At 41.5% G+C, this 24,029-nt stretch overlaps 1 protein-coding gene across 1 annotated transcript in view; it reads left to right on the forward strand.

Annotated features, from left to right (window-relative positions):
• The first annotated feature begins 1,649 nt into the window (after positions 1-1,649).
• IL2RA (interleukin 2 receptor, alpha) overlaps positions 1,650-24,029 on the forward strand; it is a 48,804-nt gene continuing 26,424 nt past the window's right edge. The window contains exon 1 of the mRNA XM_005869493.2: positions 1,650-1,898. Within this exon, the coding sequence (XP_005869555.1) occupies positions 1,835-1,898 (64 nt within the window). The 5' untranslated portion in view covers positions 1,650-1,834. The remainder of the gene's footprint in view (positions 1,899-24,029) is intronic.

Raw genomic sequence — 24,029 nt, forward strand, 5'->3', positions numbered from 1 at the left:
ATAACCCTCACCCCAGGGTCCTCCCATTTGAATGCCAAGATTACTTTGAAATCTAATCAAGTAAAATTCAAGTTAAAAAACATAAAAATGAATCAAAGATCACTATCAAGTGATCAAAGTGAACATTGTCAGTAATGGGATAAAAGGGTGCCACAAGTACACAGTATCACTACTGCCAAAGATGCAAAACCTGAATCTAACCATGAGGAAACAATTAAGAAATCCAAATTGAGGAATAAGCTATAAAATAACTTGCCTGTATTCATCAAAAGTGCTGGGTCATGAAATCAAGAAAAGACAGAGGACCTGCTAAGGACACGTGACAACTAAATACAACAAGTGGTTCTGAACAGGATCCTTTTTCTTGAAAGAACATTATTGAGGCAACTAGAGAAACCTGGCCTGGAGATTCAATGGCAGTGATGCATCAATGTCATTTCCTGATTTTAATTATAGTGACGTTGGAGAATGTCCTTGTTCATAGGAAATAAACACTAAAGTGTTCTAGCGTGATGAAATATCACATTGGCAACACTCTTAAATCGTTTTTTTTGGGGGGGAGGGGATATTACTTGTAATGAAATTCCAATTTTTCTGTAAGTTTGTTTCAGGATGATAAGTATAGCTAGGGATTGCTTACAAGGTAATCTTGTCACATTTTGGTAAGTATCTCACTCTGAGAAAGAGATCAGTTTACTATTTTTCTCTGTAAATTCTTGTACTGGAAAATCTGGAAAGCACTCTTACTCCATTGGCAGAATCCCAAGGCTCTTTTCAGAGGTAGCTATCTTTCTGAGAGGTCAGGGGTAGAAGAAACATGTACTGGAACCATGAACTGCTTGGGCTTGCCCAGATGGTCTTCCTTTTGTCAATATCTTTCTAATATTTTAAAAATTGTATTTTAATATAACAAGATGATTGTTAATGGACATGAATTTCCAGATAGCAAAAACAGTCAACCATTGCAGGGAAATCAGGAGATAGTGCTCTGATAATTAAACAAGGAAGCAAGATTTAATTTTGCAAAAAAAGTCCAAAGTTTAAAACCAAAGCCCACCTTTAATATGTTCCTTTAAGAGAAAGACTAATCTGGAAGCAAAATATAAAACAACAACTCACATTTGGGAACCCAGAACATCCTGGTAAAATGACTGGTACCAATTATAAATCTTGGGAGATTGTTAATGTATTCTGAGTATGGGTCAATCTGCTGCTTCCTATTCAAATGCCTGACTCTTGGAGACCTGTCCTGATGCCCACTAGACTTTTTAAAGGGATCAGTGGTCACACAGCTTTAGGAATTGCCGTCTACGGTCAAGGCTCCTCTTACACAGGCCATGCTCCCCCATCTGTCTGACCCCTGCTGACTCCCCAGGGAGCTGCAAGTTTGGGGGAAGACCTCAATTTATGAAGTGCTAGATGAGACCACTGCCAAGAAGTGCTTGCTCACCTTCCTTTAACGGCAGGGGAATCTCCCTTTCCTGTTCTGGGTGAAGCTGAAGAAGACTCAATCCTTCTCACCAACCTCAGCCCACACCTCCCAGCAATTGAACTTGAAAACACCTGGTTAAAACCACTTCCTATCTGAGACTAGAGAAGAGAATGTCAGGCACGATTTCCTGGCTGAACAAATCAGCCTAACGCTTATAGAGAGCCACTCCTCACTGTCACAGAGACTGGATGGACCAGCAAGGATAACAACCCTAATGGATTGATCCTTTCATCTTCCATCCTCCCAGCACGATGCTAACAAGAGGCTGACTGGAAACCCAGAATTCTGCAGAGAAAGATCTCTTCACTGTCCCTAAGTAGGCAGTCTATCCCAGGTGCCAAGATGAAGTCAAGCTTGCTGATGTGGAGATTCTTCACATTCATCATGGTAACTGACTGCGTGACAGGTAAGGGGTTACAGGTGCCCTCAGGAACTTGGAAAGGCTATTGGATGTTACCTCTCCCCAGCCACAGGTTCACAGAGAGCACCTAAGTAGAAGGTACAGAGAAGGAGGTTGAATCCTGGGCTCTACCCGTTCTTCACAACCCTCTGAAGACCCATTTTATGCCCCAATTGTTCCTGATCTATATAAAGAGCTAGGAATGCTGGGCTCTCCTGTCATTACCCAGTTAATTTTGGGATGAATAGAGTGGTCTGATAATTGAAAAGAAATTTTCTTTTATTTCCAAATGGATTTAGTTTTCTGCTGCACCCACCAGCTATTAAGATATGGCTAAAAATATGCTCGAAATCTCTCTAAGAGCAGGTAAATGTGCCTGGATGTCAGTAACTCATATAGGAAATATTGGGATAATTAAAGATCTCAGAATAGTTTGGCTTCAAGGATGTATACTTGGTTCTCTACTGCCTCAGGAAATCATACCTAGGAAGCTTCTTATATGTGCAACTTTATAGACATTTTGGAAATATAAGTGTGCTCACTTTCAGAACACTTTCTCTTGTGTTCTTGTGTGTGTATATGCATGTACTATATTTATGTGTATAGGATATATATATATATGTATATGCAAGTTTTGAATTTCATTCATCCTTTCACATGGGGTTTGTCAACGTTTTTTGGATTTTTTTTTTAAGAAATAACTACCAACTTCTACCTCAAAACCATCCTTCCTACCTGAGTGTGAATTTTCTCATAACTTCTCTTGGTTACTCAGGAAGACAGATAAGGTGGCAAAGTCTATAATTTCATATCCTTAATGTCTAGATATATAACAATGCTAACTGGTCCCAGAAAAATGTGCTAAGAAATGAAACACAATGATGCATATAGTCTTTCTGCTTGTTTGGGGGAAGTGGCCAAGTTATATTGGGCTGTGAACTGACCCAGGTGTAGGTACTTCTTCACTTTGGAGCTAAAGTGGGCATGATTTTAGGAATGCTTATAATGTGATTTCTGTCTCAACAGGGTCTTTGCAAAGTGGGAGGTCAGTTCAAGCCATAACAGAGAAGTCTTTACAATTATAGATGTCCTATTTCTGGGAAACAAGTTTCAAGTAAACTTGTGTTATTGCTAACAAATGGTGATTTATCTGAGGAATAGTCTTGGTGGCAGTGGGGCAAGTGGAAGTATTATGAGGACTCTTTCATTCACTCAGTTCTCCAAAAATCTATCCAATATCTCTTATTCCTATTTTCAGCACTGTAGGAAATATAAAAATAAACCAGACAGTCTCTATCCTTAAGAGATTTATAACCTAGTAAGAGGAAAAAAGGGATAGACATAATAAAAGTAATGCAGTAATAAAGTTTGAATGTGATAAGATCTATGGGAGCTTTTAGAGAAGGCTTCATGAAAGAGGCATGTAAGAAGAGCCCTGATGGACTAGTAAATTTCCATAAGTAGAGATTCCAGACAGAGAGGACCATATGAGCAAAGACACAGAAGAGCATTAGGGAACCACAAGTGGTCTGCTGCAACCCCCAGCATTGCATGGAGATGTGAGGATATTGGGAATTAAGATTGGAATGGTAGGATGAGGTCAAATTAATGATCCAAGACCTTAGATAACAAGTTAAAAAATTTTAACTCCATTTGGTAGTCAAGAAAAGACTACTAGAAAGAAAAGTTATCATCTATAGAGTGCCTTCTATGTGCCAGTATATATCTTATTTTAATCTTTATAACGACTTTGCAATGTGGGTGTCACAAACCCACTAGATGAAGAAGAACCCAAAATTCAGAAGTCTCACAGGCAGTAACAGAGCTGGGGCTCAAACCCAGGTCTCTCTTCCTTGTGCTCTGTCTGTTCTGTTCCCTTGAGACAGGGTCAGAGCTCTGTGGAGAGGTCTCTGGCATAAGGTGGAGAGACATTAGGTGCACAGAGGCAGTTCATGAGGCTCTGGATAGTCCAATCCAGAGGCAAATGAGGACTTGGTGGTGAAAGAGAATGAAATGGGTTGGGTAACAAATAATCTCATCTCAGACTTTTTCCTCCAAGAACCCAGTCTTAAGTTATTCGTCAGGAGTGAGAGGTCTCAATTGAAATCAAACAGACTGTCAACAGACGCAATTTCTAGCTGATTCATAAGGCAGATTTTCATTCTGAAAGTTTCCAAAGCCACCATTTAAAAATTGTGATGTGTTACAATTAATCAACTTGAATGTTTTTAGTCTCTATATTACTGGGTCCTGGGATGTGGTTAAAAGAAAATTCTCCTGATGTTACCATGGCACATTATTGAGGCACTTTTCTCAGAATTGTGGAAATTCTGAGAGTTTATCTATGCCTTGATCATCTTTCTTTCATTCTAGGAATTCTGTGAACAAATCTTCATCCCTTAGACTAAAAAATAAAAAAAGACAAAAAAGTGCGGAAACCCATTAAGACGATATTTCTAATTATCCCTTCTTGTAAAGATTACTGCCCACACTGGAATTTCCCATCTTCACATTTGTCATTAAAACAAAAAATATTTAACTCTTCACACCTAATCATTCAATTTCTCTATATCCTAAAATGTTATTACCACTATTACCTTGCTCATCTTCAAGATATACCTCAGTGAGCCCTGGCTGTGTAGCTCAATTGGTTAGAGCAGTGGTCGGCAAACTGCGGCTCGCAAGCCACATGCGGCTTTTTGGCCCCTTGAGCGTGGCTCTTCCACAAAATACCACGTGTGGGCGCGCATGTACAGTGCGATTGAAACTTTGTGGCCCATGCGCAGAAGTCGGTATTTTGTGGAAGAGCCACACTCAAGGGGCCAAAGAGCCGCATGTGGCTCGTGAGCCACAGTTTGCCGATCACTGGGTTAGAGCATCATCTGCATACACCAAAGTTTTGGGGCACATACAAGAATCAACCAATGAATGCATAAAAAAGTGAATTACAAACTGATATTTTTTCTCTCTTTCTAAAATCAATAAATAAAAAATCATTTTAAAAAAAGATATACTTTGGTGAGACAGGGTTTTGGTAAGCATAGGAAGTATCTCATAAAATAGTTTCTACTTTTTAAAAAATAGTCTGTCTTGCCCTAACTGGTTTGGCTCAGTGGATAGAGCATCAGCCCGTGGACTGCAGGATCCTGGGTTCAATTCCAGTCAAAGGCATGCACCTTGGTTGCAAAAGCTCAATCCCTGGCCCTGGTCGGGATGTGTGCGGGAGGCAACTCATTGATGTGTCTCTCTCACATTGATGTTTCTCTCTTTGTCTCTTCCACTTTCTAAAAATCAATGGAAAAATATCCTCAGGTAGATTTAACAACAACAACAAAAAAGTGTGTCTTACATAAGCAGTGCTGTATACACATGTACATATGCTCCATTTTAGATTTAAGAAAAATGAGGCACAAAAGAATTGACTTCACAAATGGACAGTTAGAGATGCAGGCAAAGAACTGTGGGTGAGCTCTATAGCCCCACCACTTGACCCCCCTCATCTCAAAGAAAAGTATTCTTAAGACTTTTTTTGGCTAAATCCTTGAGTATGCTGAGTACTTCTGTGTAATTTCTTGTTGAAGTCATTCCTATAATAGCTAGAGTGACCCTTAAGTCAGGCTATCCCTCAACATGGTGGCCACTGGAGTTATTTCCCTGTACCTCTCATTGCCCAATGAGCTGTACTGGTAGAAACCTTGCAAATAGAGCTCCCTTAGGGAGTGGGGCATGTCACCTGAGGTCAGTGGATAGAAGAAGTAGAGGGAAACTGAACTTTGCAGGGAGCTGATAGAGGGCCAAAGCACTTCCTAACAAACATTGTTGGAGGACTAAAGAGAAGACATGTGAAGGATGTGATTTTTGACAAATTTGTATACTTCCCTGGACCTCAGTTCTTCTCTGTAAAATGAGAGGGTTGATAGAGATGATTTCAAGGCCCCCTTCCAGTCTATGTAAAGAATTCTGATGGGGGCGGGGAGGGGGGAATAAGCTCTGCTTGAAAGGCATTTTCAAGCTGGGGTTCTTTGGGACAAAAAAGTTTCCCCCAAATGAAGACATACACAACAGGATCTGGGCCTAGCGACCTTTCAGTGTCAAAGTACCAAAGCTGACATCTCATTGTAGGTTATTTCCAACTCCCTCCGCTGCTCTCAAGCATGACCCAGTGCCTTGGTAATTGTTGCAGTTGTAAGAGGCAAGGCAAAAACACCACTCACTGTTGGCCTTCGGCTGCTAGTTTGCTTCTTTAAGGAATTTTTGCCTGAAACCATTTCCTCGTTCCTCACAGGAGAGATCTTAGATGAGTGGGAACTGATTTCTCTTCTCTTTATCCCAGGCCATTCCCTGTGAGAAAAGGAAAGAGTATCTTAATCCAATGGATTGCTTCAAAAGTTATAAGCCCTTCACCCTGAAAATGTTCAAATAGAAGCTTGGCCACTCCTGTGGGATGCCATGGAGGGGTGCATGCCGGCCAGGAAGGTGGACGGGTGACGTTCTGGGCTCCTTCCTACCTCTTCATTCTGGTTCTCCTCTGCCTCCTTCCAACCTGTATTTATTTTAAAAAACATATATATCTTTGAAGATTTCAGAGAGGAAGGGAGAGGGAGAAAGATATAGAAACATCAACGATGAGAGAGAATCACTGATCGGCTACCTCCTGCACGCCTTACACTGGGGATTGAGCCCGAAACCCGGGCATGTGCCCTGACTGGGAATCAAACCGTGATCTCCTGGTTCATAGATTGATGCTGAACCACGCCAGCCAGCCCACCTGTACTTTTTACTTTCCCTCCGAGAAAATGAAATTAGGGATATGTGATTTTCATCCTTTTCAAATCCAAAAGAATCCAGATAACATATAGTGTGGATTCTTGGTTTTAATCCACTGTGTGCTCCCCCACTCCAAACTTTGTGTGGCAGTGAGAAACATAAAAGGAAGGAGAATTTGAGTGGGAAGGTGACTGAGGCTGGGTGAGGGGAGCCACTAAAAAGGTAAAATGTGAACCATGAGTTTATCTGTACAGGGTTGGACAAAAGTAGGTTTACAGTTGTTCATATGGAAAATTCCATAATTAATCAATAATAACACAAGAATAAACTGTTTTGTGTACTCCCAACTGTAAACTTACTTTTGCCCCACCCGGTATTTGGTGAACTTCCAATAGCCAAACACCCCGAGTAAGGAGCTCCTCCACTCCTGCCCTCTCCACAAAGGCATAGGCTCCCTTCCTCTGGAAGCAGAAAGCGGAAGTGATAGGCTCGGATCCCTTTGGATTTAGAACCTAGGGTTTCTTCCCTCTGGACTGACAATGTGTATCCCCCTGGCATTAATCTATGGCCTGTCTGAGGCCCCTCTATCACTGGGGGTCTCTACACTTCCTGAGACCCTCTTTCTCTTGTTCAATTCTTTGTCTAGGCAGCTATCAGGTTTAAAGAGCTCCCTTATCTCCTGCCAAACTCTCTGGTGACCCTTCCTGATGATTTCTTCAGGAAGTTCTGGTTAGGTAAAGTCATCTGCTGCCCCAGGTACCATCAAAAATGGGAGGGGAGGGGGAGAAAAAGGCCCAGCAAGACTCACTACATAAAGATGAACCTCATATATCACTCCTATGTACACAGCCTGCATTTCTCAACAGGAAAAACAATGTGATAGCAACAATCCATCTAGCTTTTGGTTCTTAATTAATTTATTTTTTGAGTGGTAAATTGGTAAATCCTTGAGAAAATTTGATGAGATCTATCAACTGTCTTCTTAGAAAAATAAAGTGCAAATGAATAAAATTTTAAATAAAATTCTTGGGGATTAAAGCCTCCCTATAAATCAGGGTCCCCAGGTAAGACACCTGATTACATTATTTGATATCTTAACACCCATTGTCTTGAACAGAGAGAATGAGATACAGGAAGTTAACCTCCCTGGAAAGGGAACTATAATTGGCAAGGGCAACCTAAGAGGTCTGGGAGCCTAGATAAGACAGCAGGTAAAGGGTACCCAGGACAAACCAATGACACAAGGCAAGGCAAGAAAAGTGGCAAAGCCAGGACTAGAATCTAGACCTCTTAAATTCCAGTCCAATATTCCCTGCATGTCTCTACACAGACTCTCAATGACAAATCCATCTGGCAGGATTACTGAGATGAAAAAAGTGACAGTCCTTGCCCTCAAACTGCTTTTGGCTGAACAATGAGGATGAAACACCTGCTGAGCAATTCTTCTCCTGACTGACAAGGGAAGCCAACAGTGTTTGCTAATGAGTCAACAGCCCATCACTGAATCCCCCCACAAGGCTTTCAAATAAATCACCCATTTAGGGGAAAAGAGTAATATAATTATTTCTAGATATTTTAGGTATTTTCCACTCTAAGATTACTCAGATAGTTTTTGGCTATTTGACTTGTTTTAAGGTTACTCTGGGACTTGCTGCCTTCAATAAGGAAACACCGGGAAATGCATTTAGAGTAGTTGTTACCAACACCAACCATACATTAATTATGCATCTGGGATGTTTTAACAAGTAATGACCAACCCTTGGCCCCAAGAATAATTAAGATCAATTAGTTCAGATTCTCTGGGGATGAGAATTGGACATAAAAATAACTTTTTAAAAGTTCCTCAAAGGATTCAAGATACAGTCAGGATTGAAATCTCCAAAATAATGATTCCCATTTTGGTCTGATTCTATGATTTCATTTCTATTCACTGAGAATGGGTGCCCTAGCACAGTACTTTCCCAACTTTAATGTATTTACAGATCACCTGTGAATATTGTTAGGAAGCAGAATCTGATTCAGGATGTCCAGGACAGGGGCTGAGATTCTGGTTCAAACAGGCTCTTACATGATGTGCATGGACCCTATTTCGAGTAGCAAGGCTTTTGTGTGAGAGAAGAAATACAAGTTGTGTCTATCCACACAGAACTTGCAGCTAAAATGGGCAAACCAATCTGGGAAAGATTCAAGATCAAATATTGCAAAGTAGTATGTGGCAAAACTGACACATTCCATAGCGATCAGAATAGGTGGGCAATATGCTTAGGGAAGGCTTCTTGGAGGAGATGGGACTTATTGGCTCTGAATTTGTGCTTGTGAATATCAGAAGATGGGTTGCAGGGTGGTGTTTTCAATGATTTTGCTAAAGTTGTATACATGTATCATGCTCTATGAGTAACAAACTGAAAACACGATTTTACTAAGGCAATAAAAACATTTTACATAAAAAAAAATACACACACATATATATTAGAGGCCTGATGCACGAAATTCATGCAAGAGTAGGCCTTCCTTCCCCCGGCTGCTGGCACTGGCTTCCCTTTGGCATCTGGGACCCGGGCTTCCCTCACAGTGCCGGCTTTGTCCAGAAGGCCGTCCAGAAGGATGTCCGGTCTAATTAGCATATTATGCTATATATATATTCACACACACACACATATATACATATATACACATATATATGTAAGCATTTGTGTGTGTGTGTGCACGTGTGCGCATGCTGAGCAAAATGAGGCTAAATGGCTAGTGATTCTCTGATTTAAAGAAAAAACTTTTGCTCATACAAAAAGTATCTCACTTTAATCCTCTGTCTACACACATCACCAGGACCTGGTAGACTTCATTCACACAATAGATCCCTGGATCAGCATCACCAAGGCTACATGACACCTTGGTTAATAGTTAAGAAGCCCAGGGTCTTATTTCCCCACATCCAAATGTTGTCCCTGACCCAGCCCAGCTAACTGCATGCTGGTGGCTAGAGTATCCTGACAGCTCACATCTACACCCCACCACCCAGTTCATGGGGCTTTTGATCAGCAACTCTGCCTGCAGCCCAGTGCCAGGCATCCTGCCTACAAGAGGAAACTAGGGCACCACAGTGTGGGTGTCATAGGTGGGGGTCACCAGGCTGGAAGAAAGATGAAGGGAAGGAGTAAGGTGCTGGTCAGAAGTCTGTGCCTCTGGGCAGGCCCACCCATGGTGGAAGGAGAGGGTCAGATTAGCCAGACATGCTTTCTGGGCTGCTTTCTCCCTTGCCCAGGAGTCCCCACACTCCTTATTCCAAATGCAGTGAAAGAATAGGCTGGTGTCAGACTAGGAGCAGTTGAGTACTTTTTCCTCAAAAAAAAAGAAAGAAAGAAAAAGAAAAAGCAGCATGTTTCTAAAGATTAAAAGGAAGTTCAAAGAAGGCAATTGGTTCCTTTACACTAAAGAGCATGGAAAGTTGACTAGTTTCCAGTAGGCCCTGATCGCCTGTGGTGACAAAGAAGGGTGAGCTGATGAGCGAAGCTGTGAACTGGAAAACAGATGGCTGGTTACGGCAGGCCGTGCACAAATACTGATACCAACACGTAGTTTCTCCTTTCAGGCTTATTTGCTCTCAGCCTGTTCCAATAAATATTTTAAACTGTAATGATAACAACAAGACCGACTATCCATATTCTATAGGCTATCTTTCAGGTATTGTGTGAAAACATAGTATTACTTCAGTTAATCCTCAAAATAAGGCAGGCCGTATTGTTATTCCCATTTTACACCTGGAAAACTGAGGCTTATGGAGGTTACATATGTGGTGCAATGTCACACAATTAGGCTGTGAGCCAGGCAGTCTCACTCCAGAGCCTGCGTTCTTTACTGTTTTTCTAAACCAGTGATGGCGAACCTATGACACGCGTGTCAGAGGTGACACGCGAACTCATTTTTTTGGTTGATTTTTCTTTGTTAAATGGCATTTAAATATATAAAATAAATATCAAAAATATAAGTCTTTGTTTTACTATGGTTTCAAATATCAAAAAATTTCTATATGTGACACGGCACCAGAGTTAAGTTAGGGTTTTTCAAAATGCTGACACGCCGAGCTCAAAAGGTTCGCCATCACTGTTCTAAACTGCTGCTCAGGGTCAAAGATATATGTGCCGTGTTAACAAGAAGTTCATTTTCACTCTTTCAAAAGTTGAAGTAAATATGTCATGGGGTATGTCCCACTGCTTGTGTGGCTGTGCATTAATTAATGTGCCTGTGCCTACAGGAACCAAACCCTGATGCCAGGGGAGCTGTCCCTTAATGTACGAGATGGATGGTCTCTTAAGGCCCATCAAGTCCCTTGAGTCTTAAATTCTCTGAATCTTGCTGTTCCCCTTCAGTGCTCCTTCTACCTTCAAAAGAGCAGCTGGAGTTGTCTTCCTTGCATTTGACGGTGCTTCAAAGAAACTTCAGTCGGGCCACGTCTGCCCCAAACGCCCACAAAACAGAGGAAATTCTGAGCACCTCCGGGCATGAGTCAACCACACCATGTTCAGGAATTGCCATCTCTGCCCACGGAATCACCCACTCTTTTCTGTTTGGGACCAAAATAGATACCTCCTTCAGCAGCCTCACTGCTTTCTGTACTCTCAGCAATAAAAACAAAGACAGGATAGGTGGGTGCCTCTAAGGCAACATGGTGAGAGATTTCTCTGCTGTGATGATTTTCAGAGTGAAAACGTTGCTGCCAAGGTAGAGCTGACAGACAGGGATGGGTGGGACAGGTGGAAGAGGGAAGCCATAGGGTGGCTGGGGACAATCTTGCCTGTGGCAGACCTTCCAGTCATTTGTTCATTCCTTTGTTTATTCATTCATTCAGCAAGTATGTATTGAGCAACTACTATGTGCCAAATACTAAGTAAGAGATGAATGTAACCCAGTCCTTAGTCTCCAGGAGCTCACCAGGCATCAGGGGAGAAATACATAGCACAGATAATTACAACCCAAGATTTAAGGTACAAGAGTAAAGAAAGAAAGAGTGATGGAACACACAGATAGATAGATGGTCATTCTTACTGCAAGTCCCAACATCTTAAGTCAATAACTGCCTCAAGTTTACTCTAACATTTGGGACAAAAAACCAAAAAACAAAAAAGGAAGCTGAGAGCATTGTTTGGTCATTATTAATGACTAAGATCAAACACTAATTTTGAATTTGGAATAACATAGAGAGAGGATGTGCAGAAACTGTCTTTTTCTCAAGAAATTGCTTTACAGGAAAATGGAAATATTTCAACTGGGAGTATTTACAGCTCTTTAAGATCCCACTGTTTGATTTTCCCTGAAGCCCCCAAGTGGTGCAGAAGCCCCATTTATAGATGGTGCTGACCAAGTGCTGCCTCCCCAGCGGGGCATGAACCCTTCCCCCACCCTAAACACCCAGGGAGGACGGAAGGAAACCTAACAGGTTTGATTTATGTTATTGTGTACTTAAAAGCAAAGCAACAGTGGTGGGTTTTTTTATTTCATGAAATGAGCCCTGTAGAGCAAATCGGCCCATCTCCTCATTGAAAGATCAGTTATCATGATACCAAGTAAAGGGCAAAGAATCATTTCTAAGAGTTTTGTTTGAAGTCCCCAAAACACAAGTTGACGTCAGCTTCTTCCTGTCTCAGAGTGCTGTGAGTTTCCCGGGAGTTTTGGGGGTGATGACTTTACAAGAGGTTGCTCATCTGACACCTTTCCTGACTGTGGCCAAGGCTGTCTCGGCTTCCCCGACTGATGAGACCGGGCACAGCCTTCAAACCCAACTGAGCATCTGTGTGGTATCTGTTTCCGGCCCCTGTGGTAGTGACACCTCTGTTCAGAGCCTGATTTAGAATAAAAGTATCTTTGAAAAAAGAAAACTCCTTATTTTAAGTGGAAAGCAAAACAAGCAACTACAAACACCCCCCCCCACCCCAAAACCATTTAAAATAAAAGGGCAATTTCTTCAGACATCCTGCTAACACCCAAGAGAGCACGGAGACCGCAAAGGGTTAGCATTTCAGTTCTCGGTATTCAAACAGTTTTTCATTTATTTCACTTTTGGCTTTCACTGCATTTCATTCATTGGGCCATGAATTTCACTTTCCCTCTCCCAGGGAGTCTTGAGTTTCCCTCCTCTGGTCTGGGTTTGCCATAGGCTGGGGCAGGAGGAACTTTGACCCAGAGCAGGCCGGGCCGCCTGAGCACTCTCCATTCCGCCTCTTCATGTGGTAGTAATTGCGGCTCTGAAGCCTTTCTGTGGGCCAGCCATGCCTCAAGCTGTACACTTTTCATGTTTTATCTCGCGGAATCCTCAGAACAACCCTATGAGACAGGTACCATTATTATCACCCCCATTTTACAGGTGAGGAAATAGGTTGTGAGGCCCAAAATAGCAGTAGAAGTGGGCTATCTGCTCCATCCTTGTACAAGGAAAGCAACTGTCCCATGGCTTGTATGCAAGCCAGCCTCCCATCTCTCATTTGAAGTCATTCTTTGATTTATCCCCAAGTTAATCTCCCCTGAAAGCAAATCTCATGATGACTTTTCCCCGATCAAAGAGCTCAAATCATTTCCCATTGCCTATAGGACACATTTCCTCGGCCTGGCATCTAATATTCTTACCTGGATGTCCACATGTCCTCTGCAGAGGGCACCCCAGCTCCATGCACCCCTGCCAGCAGCTCTCCTCCTATTCTTCACCTGTGATTTCAAAGCTTGGCTCCTAGGGAAGCCTTATTTCCGGCCCCCCATCCTCCTTACTGGAATAATCTTCCACATCTCAGCGGCCTACTTGGGATTCTGACCAACTGGAAAATATCTTGGGAGAGCAGAAAGGGCTCATTAGGGAATCTATAGGCTTGAATTTAGATCCTAGCTTGGACTTGCATGACTCTAGTTTCCTTTAAACCAGGCATCGAGTGCCATTCTCTGCAGGCACTAGCAAGGTGGTGGGATCTGGTGGACACAGTGCGGTAAGCACTGTCTGAAGAAATGGCAGGGTAGCCTGCGAGGGCAGAGGAATCCCACAAAACCAAGGCTGGGGAGGGCCCAGAAGGCTTCCTAGAGAAAAACGACAACGAGGGAGACCTGCAGGAGAAGCAAGAGTCAAGAAGGGAGAAACTAAGTTTTAAGTCCAGCATGAGCAAGGCCACAGACAAAAGACACAGTGAGTTCTGAGAGTGGCACATAGTTCGAGGCTGGAGCATTCAGGTACACAGCAGAGGCGGGGACTTTTGAAGCTGGGTGTGAGCTATATCACAAAGCCTTGCCAAGTACAGGGGTAAGCACTGTGTCCTGAGAGGAACAGAACACCGTAGAGCAGTCTTAGGCAAGGGAGGGACATGATCTGGAGAGTTGGCACCTGTCTTCATTGTGAATGATTAGCAGCAGACGGGATGGAAGTCAGGGAGTGGCAGACCCCAAAGGCGCTGAGTTAGGCTGCTAGCTGAGGTGAGAGTGGATGGTAGGCAGGTTTCTTAAACCTCCAGGGGCTTCAGTTGCTGTGGGTATCAAATGGGAACAACACCCCTCAACCCTCCGCCCACTGGCTATGTAAGACAGGCTGCCTAAAATAAACAGGATATAGAAGGTACTCAATAAACATGACTTGCTGGATTTCTAATCTGCATGACCAAAGGCCCAGAGGACCTTTCCACATGGCTATCTCTCAGGCTTCTCACACTGAATACATCCAGAATTGCTCCCCCAGGCTCTTTCTCCCCCATTTTTCTGTTTCAATGGCAACACCATTATCCACCCAGCTGTCCTGGAAATCTGGGAAAATTCCTTGTTTCTTTCCTTTCACTGGTCCCATGTACCCAATCAAGCCCTAATCTCTGGAGACTCCAGCCCTTACAATCTCTGAACATTAGCAACCTCTCTCCATGATCACTCTCCTCACTCCCACTGAGAAGACCCACGACAGCATCCCCACAATGCAGGACAGATGCAGGACAAGGGCAATGGGAGGTCATAGGCTGCAGTGACCACAGTAACAGATGCAGCCAAGGCACAAAAGGGAGGAAAGGTCTGAACGATACAGCTGTTAGGCTGCTGGGTCCAAATACTGCCTTTGCAACCGACAGGCTATGTGGCTCTGGGAAGGTCATTCACTGAACCTATCGGTGCCTCACTTCCACCACCTATAAAATGCAAATGATAAGAACGACTTAGCTAATAATTAATTAATTATTCAATGATTCTTACTGATAATTATGTTAATTAAACTATAGTAATTTGTATATTATTTACCATATATTTAATTCTATTTTAATAATATACCATTGTATCATTTAGCATTACTATTTATAATAGCCTATTTCATAGGTGACTGAGAGTAACAGGGGAGTCAATGTGTGTGAAGTGCCTAGAATAGCTCCTGGCGTGCAGTTACTCTGAGATACCTTGGACAAAGTGTATGCTCTTATGTAAGCAAGCAGATTGAGAGAGGAGTCTTGGAGCCCCCTTTCCATCCTGACATTCTATGGCTTAATAAATACTTGCCCTATAATGGAGTGAAAAGTAACATCTCTTCAGCATCATGCTGACTATGCCATTTAACTTCCCAGGGGGACAGCTATAATGACCACATCCTTGATGAGTTCCATTTGTTACTTTTTAGCACAAAGCAATTCCCAGTGAATCAGGGTAACAGATCTTAAGTTTCCATGTCCTTAGAAAATTCAGCCACCTTGGATTTAACGCCCAATATTAATGCCCATCGCAGGCCCAGAAACCATGATTTCATGGGGTAACTAAGAATTTATGTAAGGCGGGAATGGTGCAGAGCACTGAGAACGTGGAAGGCTGTGTTTCCCTCAGTGCTGGCTGAGGGAGAGCAGCCCACTCTTGAGTCCACAGACTGAACTCCACAAAAGCCTTTAAGTTAACACACTGCGGACCAGTAGTTTTATTGCCAGCTTTACCCAGTGGTCAGATAAGTTTCTATTGAATGAGTACAAAAAACGTTTTACATAAATGTTAAAGGCATGCTTTAAAATTAAATACCCATTGCATTTTGAAGTTATTTATTACATGTTCTTACAAGCTAATATCTTTTTAAAGTATGATATACTTTGTAAAACACTGTGTAATGTGAAGTGGAACCAAACAAAGCTGGCAACTGTAATGCATTTCTCTTCTCTTACTATTACTTTTGCATACTTTGCAAACTTTAGTAGGATATTTCTTTTTATATAAAGTTTCTGCAATTGAAATGCTATTGTAATAGTTATCTTGGTATATGCGATGCCCTAATTCCAGATACGACTGAAGTAGTGACACAATAGAGTCATTCAATTTTTTTTCCATGCATCTGTGTAAATTTTCATATTGCAAATATACCCAGTCTTGCTCTCACATACCATTATTACAAGTAAACCATATTTAATAATTTTAGCTTGAATGTAAGTTCAAAATATAAGACGTCCCCTTCAGGGAATCATGCCTTCATCTAATGATAATTCTCGCATAGGTTTATAGATTGTTTGAAATTTACTAAAAAAGTGGTCGAGTACAGAATGAATTTTAAATAGCCTGGATGAAGATTTAGTCATGTTTGCATTGTCATTGAAATGCTACTAAGTCCAGATCTGTTAAAAAACGATTTTGACTCATCATCTGAGGAAATATTGGAACAGCTAGAACTGAATTTGTAGACCAATATTCTTTCCAAGTATCCTTTCGAGTATGCCCCATTAGCACTCTAAGTCCTAAAATATTTTTCATATCTGTTGGAGTAACAAGAGACCACTTTATTGCTATTGAAATTTTGTGTTTTCCCAAATTTTGGTTATAATATATGCTCAATTGATGACAAAATAGTTCAAATAGATCGTGATCAAAATCAAGTTGGTGACTTCAATGATGTTCTTAGAATCACACGGTATAACTGGAACCCCAGAATTACCTTCAAATTTTTCCAAATTAGGTTGAAAGTCCTCTTTTGACCAATCATTATCTTGGCAACCAAGATGCAAATTACACTCAAAATCATGTGTAGAATTGTTCAAATTTTCAGGTTCAGAATCACTTGAAATTACTATTTTTCGCCTTTTTGAAGGAATAACTATATCACTGCCACTGTCAAAGCTTTCATCACTTTCACTTGGAATATCTGATAAATTGTCAGCAAATATACCCAGAATTTTATCATGTTCTTCGTCACTACCCATGGTTACTGAGCACTTTAAAAATATCAAATTGATATAAAAAACAGTTTTTATTACTAACAACAAGAGACTAATCACTTTTAATTCCTTTTGTAATTTTTAACTTTAGTGAATGCATTTTCCATTACACCATTTCTCTCTAAATGACAACAAAAAAACCGAGAATTTTCGTGATTTGACCACAAGCCTTAGAACAGAAAACACGAGAATTCTCGTGATCCGTCCGCATGTGTTAAATTGGCTTTTCTAGCCCTAACTGGTTTGGCTCAATGGATAGAGCGTCGGCCTGGGGACTCAAGGGTCCCAGGTTCGATTCCGGTCAAGGGCATGTACCTTGGTTGCAGGCACATACCCAATAGGGAGTGTGTAGGAGGCAGCTGATCGATGTTTCTCTCTCATCAATGTTTCTAACTCTCTATCCCTCTCCCTTCCTCTCTGTAAGAAATCAATAAAAAAAAATATTTAAAAAAAATTGGCTTTTCTAAGACCAGACCCTGGAGTATAGGAGAGGATTTTTGGTAACATAACCTCCTCCCTATCCTGTGTTTCCCACCTCATCATCCCATCGGAAGTGCAAGGTCAGGGGCAGCATGGTGGGGGTCTGGTGAGAACCTGTTTCAGGGTCACAGGTGCCCACCTCCTTGCTGGGTCATCACATGGCAGAGAGCAGGGAGAGGAAGGCAGCTCTCTCTGAATCTTAGAAGGTCATGAATCCCATTCATGAGGCGTCACCCTCATGACCTCATCTAACTGTAAAGGCACCACCTTCTAATACCATCACATTGGACAGTAGGGTATTGGGTGGGTGGGTACAAATATTCAGTCCAAACAATATATGCTTGTGTCTTGTTTAAAATTGTGATTATTTTTTTAAAATTGTTTTATTGCTTAAAGTATTACAAAGGGTATTACATATGTCTCCTTTTTCCCCCCGCCTTTGACAATCCCCTGGCCTCCCCTACCCCCCAGTGTCTTATGTCCATTGGTTATGCTTATATGCATGCATACAAGTCCTTTGGTTGATCTCTTACCCTCCACTAAAATTGTGATTCTTAAGAGCAAAGAGTGCCTTAGAGTGAGGGGCCCAAGCGTCACTCCCAGGAGATGGGAATGGAGATAACAGGAGAAGGCAACATTTGACCCAGGGTCATTCCACATGTGGATTTGGTGTGCTGACACAACTAGTGCCTGTGTCGATGTGGCTGGTCCTTCCCTGACACCCAGACCGGGCTACGGTTCTGAGGAGAAACCCTGTTGCTGAAGTCTCCATTGTTTCACATGACTTTTTCCTTTTTCCATCTTTTCTTTGTTTCTCTTCTGGTCTTAAGTTTCTACCTGGCATCATACTTAACGTATCTAGTATTCTTTACAGTCTCAGTGGAAATTCCGTTGTTATCCAGTTGAAAATCTTCTCAACTCTGCAGTCTAATTCCGCAGAAAACTCTCCTCGTAGTAGAAGACGTAGAAGATGGTGGGTGGGATTCACCCAATTAGCATATTTCTATTAAAAATATTATTCCATCCCAAGAATTAGGTTTCAAAGATTTGAAGGAAAACTGCTTTTAGATTTCAGAGAAAGAACAAGAGTATATTTTTACCCCCTTGTTTTCCTTATCTGACAACCCTTTAAGTTTCATCAGGTTGACATTCTGTGGTGAACTTGTGGTTAACCCTTTCACGTACAGAAGCTTGAGAAGACTTGAGGGGCAGAGAATAACAGTCTCAACATTTCGCTGGCAGAAGCGTTTGAGATTCCAAAACATGACAGTTTCGATGTAGATTCAGCTGCTGGGAAAACTATTTTTGGTTGCCTGCCTTCTTTTTTCCTTCCAAGGTAAAGAGAAAATAACTGGATTCCCACCCCTGACCCCCCTTTTATTCTTAGTAACAAGTGTTGAAGAAGGCGCCGGTTGTTTTCCAGAAGGGTCTTACCCCATGAGCCACTCATTCTTCAACTGTGGAAACTCTGACTATTTGACCCAGTAGGCCCAGCCAGGCCTCAGGAACTGTGGGTCAGAAAACACGGAGATCATAGATGCTAATCACTGCAGAATGTGCCCGACCGCACCCAAGTTTCCTCCCTCAGAGCACACAGTCTCCCCTCTTATTTCCCCAGGGAACCAGGTGCTTTTTCTTTTTCTTTAATCCTCACCTGAGGATGCGTTTTTTATCCCACAACCTAGGTATGTGCCCTGACTGGGAATCGAACCTACAATCTTTTGGGGCTCAGGATGGCGATCCAAACAACTGAGCCACCTAGACAGGACAGCGCCTTTTCCTTAATGACAGTAATTTCCCTTGACCCGGTTGCCCCAGCCCCCATCCTTGTGACGTCAAACTTTGCTTCTGCCACATTCCCCTCAACATTTATTCCTGCTGAACAAAGATGGATATTTGTTTGGGTGAATGAATGAACAGTATTACCACTGCCAATGCTCCCAATAATTTATCCAGTGCCCGTGTTGATGAAATAGTTTAAATAAATAATAGGTGATGCAGGCAGCCGGCAACAACCAGAAGTGGCTGGAAATATTCAAACTAAACTATGGGGACCTAGCAGGCAGTGATCAAGGCATTGACCATATTTAATTTTATTATTTATTTATTTATTTAAAAATTTTCTTTCTTTTTTTAATCCTCACTTGAGGATAAGTTTGTATTGAATTTTAGAGAGAGAGGAAGGGAGAGAGACAGAGAGACATCGATGTGAGATAAAAACATAGATCGGTTGCTTCCCGTACATGCCCCGACCAGGGATTGAACCTGCAACCTAATTACGTGCCCTGACTGGGAATCGAACCTGCAACCTTTTGGTGTACCAGACGATACTCCAACCAACTGAGCCACATGGACAGGGATACCATATTTTAATAGATTGAAACCCATTATAAACTATTCATGTGAATATAGGTGGGAGGAAGGAAACTAATATAGAACTCTCATAAACAGTTCTTAGATGATGAATCCAAAAGAAACTCCATTTCTTTGCTCTGATACAATCAAGCTGTAAATAATTAACATTTTAAATATTTTTTTCAGCTCACAAAGTGACCTTACATATTTTATCACTTTGTCCTAAAAGCTGCACTGCTTGAGGGCTATAAAGGCAACAAACAGGATTTATGGGGCTTTTTACAGATTTCAAGATCCGTTGGCTTACATTATTTCTACTGACATATTTCTGTCATTCATAACTTTGCCATTCACACTCCAGCAAAACATTCTACTTATAGTCCCCTGAGCACAACATTCCCTCTGCCAAGTGGGTGACCTATTCTGCTGAACCTGTCAGGTGAACCTCTTTTCACCCTTCAAACATGGTAGAATCAAGAGCAGCCTTTCTCCTTATCTGGCTCATAGACAGGAGCAGAATTCCCCATGGGGGGTGGGGCACCATGTCAGGAGACCCAGAGGACTAAATGGCAGGGCCAAAAGCAAAGACTTGGAGTGTCCAAGAAGCTCCTATGGTCACATGCTGGTTAATGGTTCTCAGGAATCTGCCATCTGCTCTTTGATTGGCAAACTCCATCGCCAAAGTAAAGCAACAAAATGCAGTCAATATCTCCAAACAAAAACTCAGTCCGTGTTAGACAAACCCACTTCCTGGATCAAAGGAAAAAGAAGGGAGGCTTGTTATTGTTATAACCAGAGTTGAGTCATACAGGTGGAGAACACATGAAACCTTGCCTCTAGGCCATTTATTTATGCTACTAGTACAATCAGTTCTGTGCTTTAGGATGCTTGATTTGACAATATTTTAAAGACATATTGGGAGGATGGAGAGAGGAACGGTAGAGAGAAATGATAAGATGTGATTGCTATGGCAGGTGAACAGTGAGGAGGTGGTGAAAGTGGAGCTCAGAGGAGATGTGAACAAGGGTATTGCACAGAGTCCCTAGCCAGGTTTCTCAGTTGGTTAGAGTGTCATCCTGATACACCAAGGTTGTAGGTTTGACCCTTGGTCAGGGTACATACAAAAAGCAACCAATGAATGCATGAATAAGTAAACAACAAATCCATGTTTCTCTCTCTATCTCTCTCTCTCTCTCTCTCTCTCAAAATCAATTATAAAAAGAGTATTGATCAGATAAAAATAATGACTCTTAGGAAGAGATTTGATATGAGGGCAAAGGAGAGGTGGAATTCAAAGAGGATGCAGAAGGATCAAGCTTGGGAGACTCAGATGATGGGAATGTGAGGGTCAGTAAGAGAAATGAGGGTCATTAAGAGAAACAAGTCCAAGAAGAGGATCAGAGGGTTGTCTGTATATTTGTTTTTAACTTTTAATTTTGAGATAATTGTAGATTCACATGCAGTTGTAAATTATAGAGATCCAATATATTCTTCATGACTATAGCACAATATCACAAGCAGAAAATTGACATTGATATAATCTATGAATCTTATTCAGATTGCACCAATTTTATATGAACTCAATAGTGTATGTGTGTGTCTAATTCTATGCAACTTTATCACATGTATAGATTCGCATGACCACCACAACAGTTAAGATACACAACGGTTTCCATCACAAGAATCCCTCTTGCTACCCTGTTGCAGCCACAGACACCTACCTCCTTCTTTCCTAATCCCTGACAACCACTAAGCTATTATCCATTTCTATAATTTGTCATTTTAAGAATGCTATATAAATGGAATAATATAATATGAAAACTTTGTAATTGGCTTTTTTCACTCAACTTAAGTCCCTGGAGATCCATTTTTCTCCACTTAATTCTCCTGAGATACATTTTCAGCATCCCTTAGTTGGCATTATCTTATAAAGAAGAGTGGAAAAATAGAAGGGCACAGAGTATGTCTAGACTAGCACTCAGGGCTAGAGATACAGATCTGAAAGAGACAGCATGGCATCATTACTAAGAATATGGGCTCTGAAGCCTAGAGGAGATGCCCAGCTCCATTAATGTGGGTCCTCAAGCTGTGTGATCAAACCAGAAATTACATCAGGCAATTTATCAAACCTCCCAGCACTTTAATGTCTCATTTGAAAAATGGCAGTAATAATTATAACATTTGCTTCATAGTACAGTTTTCAGAATTAAATTAGTCAATATATGTAAAGGGCTGAAATGATGAGACTTCTGAGAAAAAATAGAATGACAAGAGCCAAGGTCAGTTCACTGGCAAATTTCTACACTGCACCCTTCTTAACAAATTTTTGGTCATGTATTACTTTGAGAATCTTATGAAAGCTATCTTTCTAATTCCAGGCTAATTATAACAAGAACATCAGACAAATTCCAATAGTGGGACATCCTACAAAATATCTGACTAGTATTCTTCAAAATTGTCAAGGTCATCAAAAACAAGGAAAATGAGAAACTATCATATCCTCTTCATAACCAAGAGGAGCCTAAAGAGACATGACAACTAAGTGTAATTTGGAACTCTAGATAGGATCTTGGAACAGAAAAAGGACATTAGGGAAAAACTGAGGAAATCTGAATAAAGTATAAACTTAATTAATAATAAGGTATCCATATTGGTTCAGTAGCTGTGACAAATGTACCATCCTCAGATATCAATAATGGGGAAAACTTGGGTCAGCGAATTTAAAGAATGAGAGTCAAGTGAGCATTCAAAGAAAGAAAGCCAAAGAGATGAGGAACCAGGGAGTCATGATGTCTTATGATAACAAAAGTGAAATTTCAAAAGGGAAGAGTTAAATTTGGGAGAACATGCTAAACAAACTTTGAGGAGAATGAGAGCCATTGGACTTGGCAACTCATAGCTTTTTAGTGTGCGCTTAAAAAGATACTCCAGTGGAAGCAGAAGACACATTGAATAGCAATGGAATGAATCGGTAGGGAGGAAATAGAAACAATGAGGTGAACTATTCTTATGATATACTGAATTAGGAGGAAAAAAAATAAGGATTGATTTCGGGGGGTGGCAACTTAAGTACCTGGATGCTTATAGGCTGAGGAGGGGTTCCAGTGGGAGTAGGGAGCTAGAGCAGGGACAGCTGACAGGGCACAGTGCCAGAGGCAGTAGAGGAGAAGTAATCCAAAGCACAATGGTGTCAGGTTTAGAGAGAGCAGGAATATGTTTTAAGTGGAAAGACAGAACAGGGGAAATGATGAGTAAAGACGGGGCCATTATGAAATGTAAAAAGGAAAGTTGAGGATACTCAGAAGCAAGGGAGAATGCAGAAGACAAGTGAGAAAGGGATACGAAGCAAATACATTACCTGACCAAATTCTTAGTATAACTAAGGGTAGGGGTGGCAGTAGAATGCAGAATAGTGCCCAATCTTTTGACTTCTGGCTCTGGCTCTGCACCACTAGCGGTGTAATTTTGAATAAGCTACTCAGACAGACTCTTAGGCTACATCTCCTCATATATGAGTAAGATTGGAATTCCTTTCAAAGGCATGTCATGAAAAACCTAGGGTAAACTTAAAAAAAATATATGTGTGCCAAAAGATATTATAATTTTCAAGCTAACAAATATCATCTAAGCATCCTCAAATTTTCATAAACTTCACCCAACTATCAAAGATAGCCTCTCATTCCATGGCCCTTTTCCTAGCCTCCCACAGGATTTCCTCCAGGGGGTAAATGAGCTTAAGGCACTGTGAAATTTGACCAGGGATCTGGGAGGAATTCTTCCTACTCCATTTTACGGATGAGCATCCAAGGTGAGGAGGGACCACAGTGAGCCAGTGAGTGGAACAGGAAGAAGACTTGGGTCTCTGACACTCAGAACTGATTTACTTTCCTTAAACGTTTAGGTGGTAGACTGAAAATGGCCAACAAGCTCTCAACCCAAGGTCATCATACTAAACATCTGTCATTTTAAAATAAAGACAAAATGTTCTCTTCTTTTAAGGTGTTCACATTTCTTACCTCACCAACATCTATTCTATTGACTGCATCAGCAACTCTCTTTGTCCTACTGGGATCCATTGTGTCATCTCCCTTTGCTCCCCACCTGCCAGTGGTTGTCCAGTCATACTGATCATCCCTTCTCTCCCATCTCTCCAATCTACCTACATCCTCTGCTCTTTCCCAGTCCCAAGGCTTCTCTTAGCTCTCACTCAGCCTATTATAATGGTCTATTAATTCCTTACTCCTAAAACTGTGGTTGGAAGAGCAGCAGCAACCCCTGGGAGAAATTCAGGTTCTCAGGTCCCTGGATCTGAATTTGCATTTTAATAAATTCCCCATGTAACTCATGTGCA

This window comes from Myotis brandtii, unplaced genomic scaffold, assembly GCF_000412655.1.
Source record: "Myotis brandtii unplaced genomic scaffold, ASM41265v1 scaffold297, whole genome shotgun sequence".
Lineage (NCBI taxonomy): Eukaryota > Metazoa > Chordata > Mammalia > Chiroptera > Vespertilionidae > Myotis > Myotis brandtii.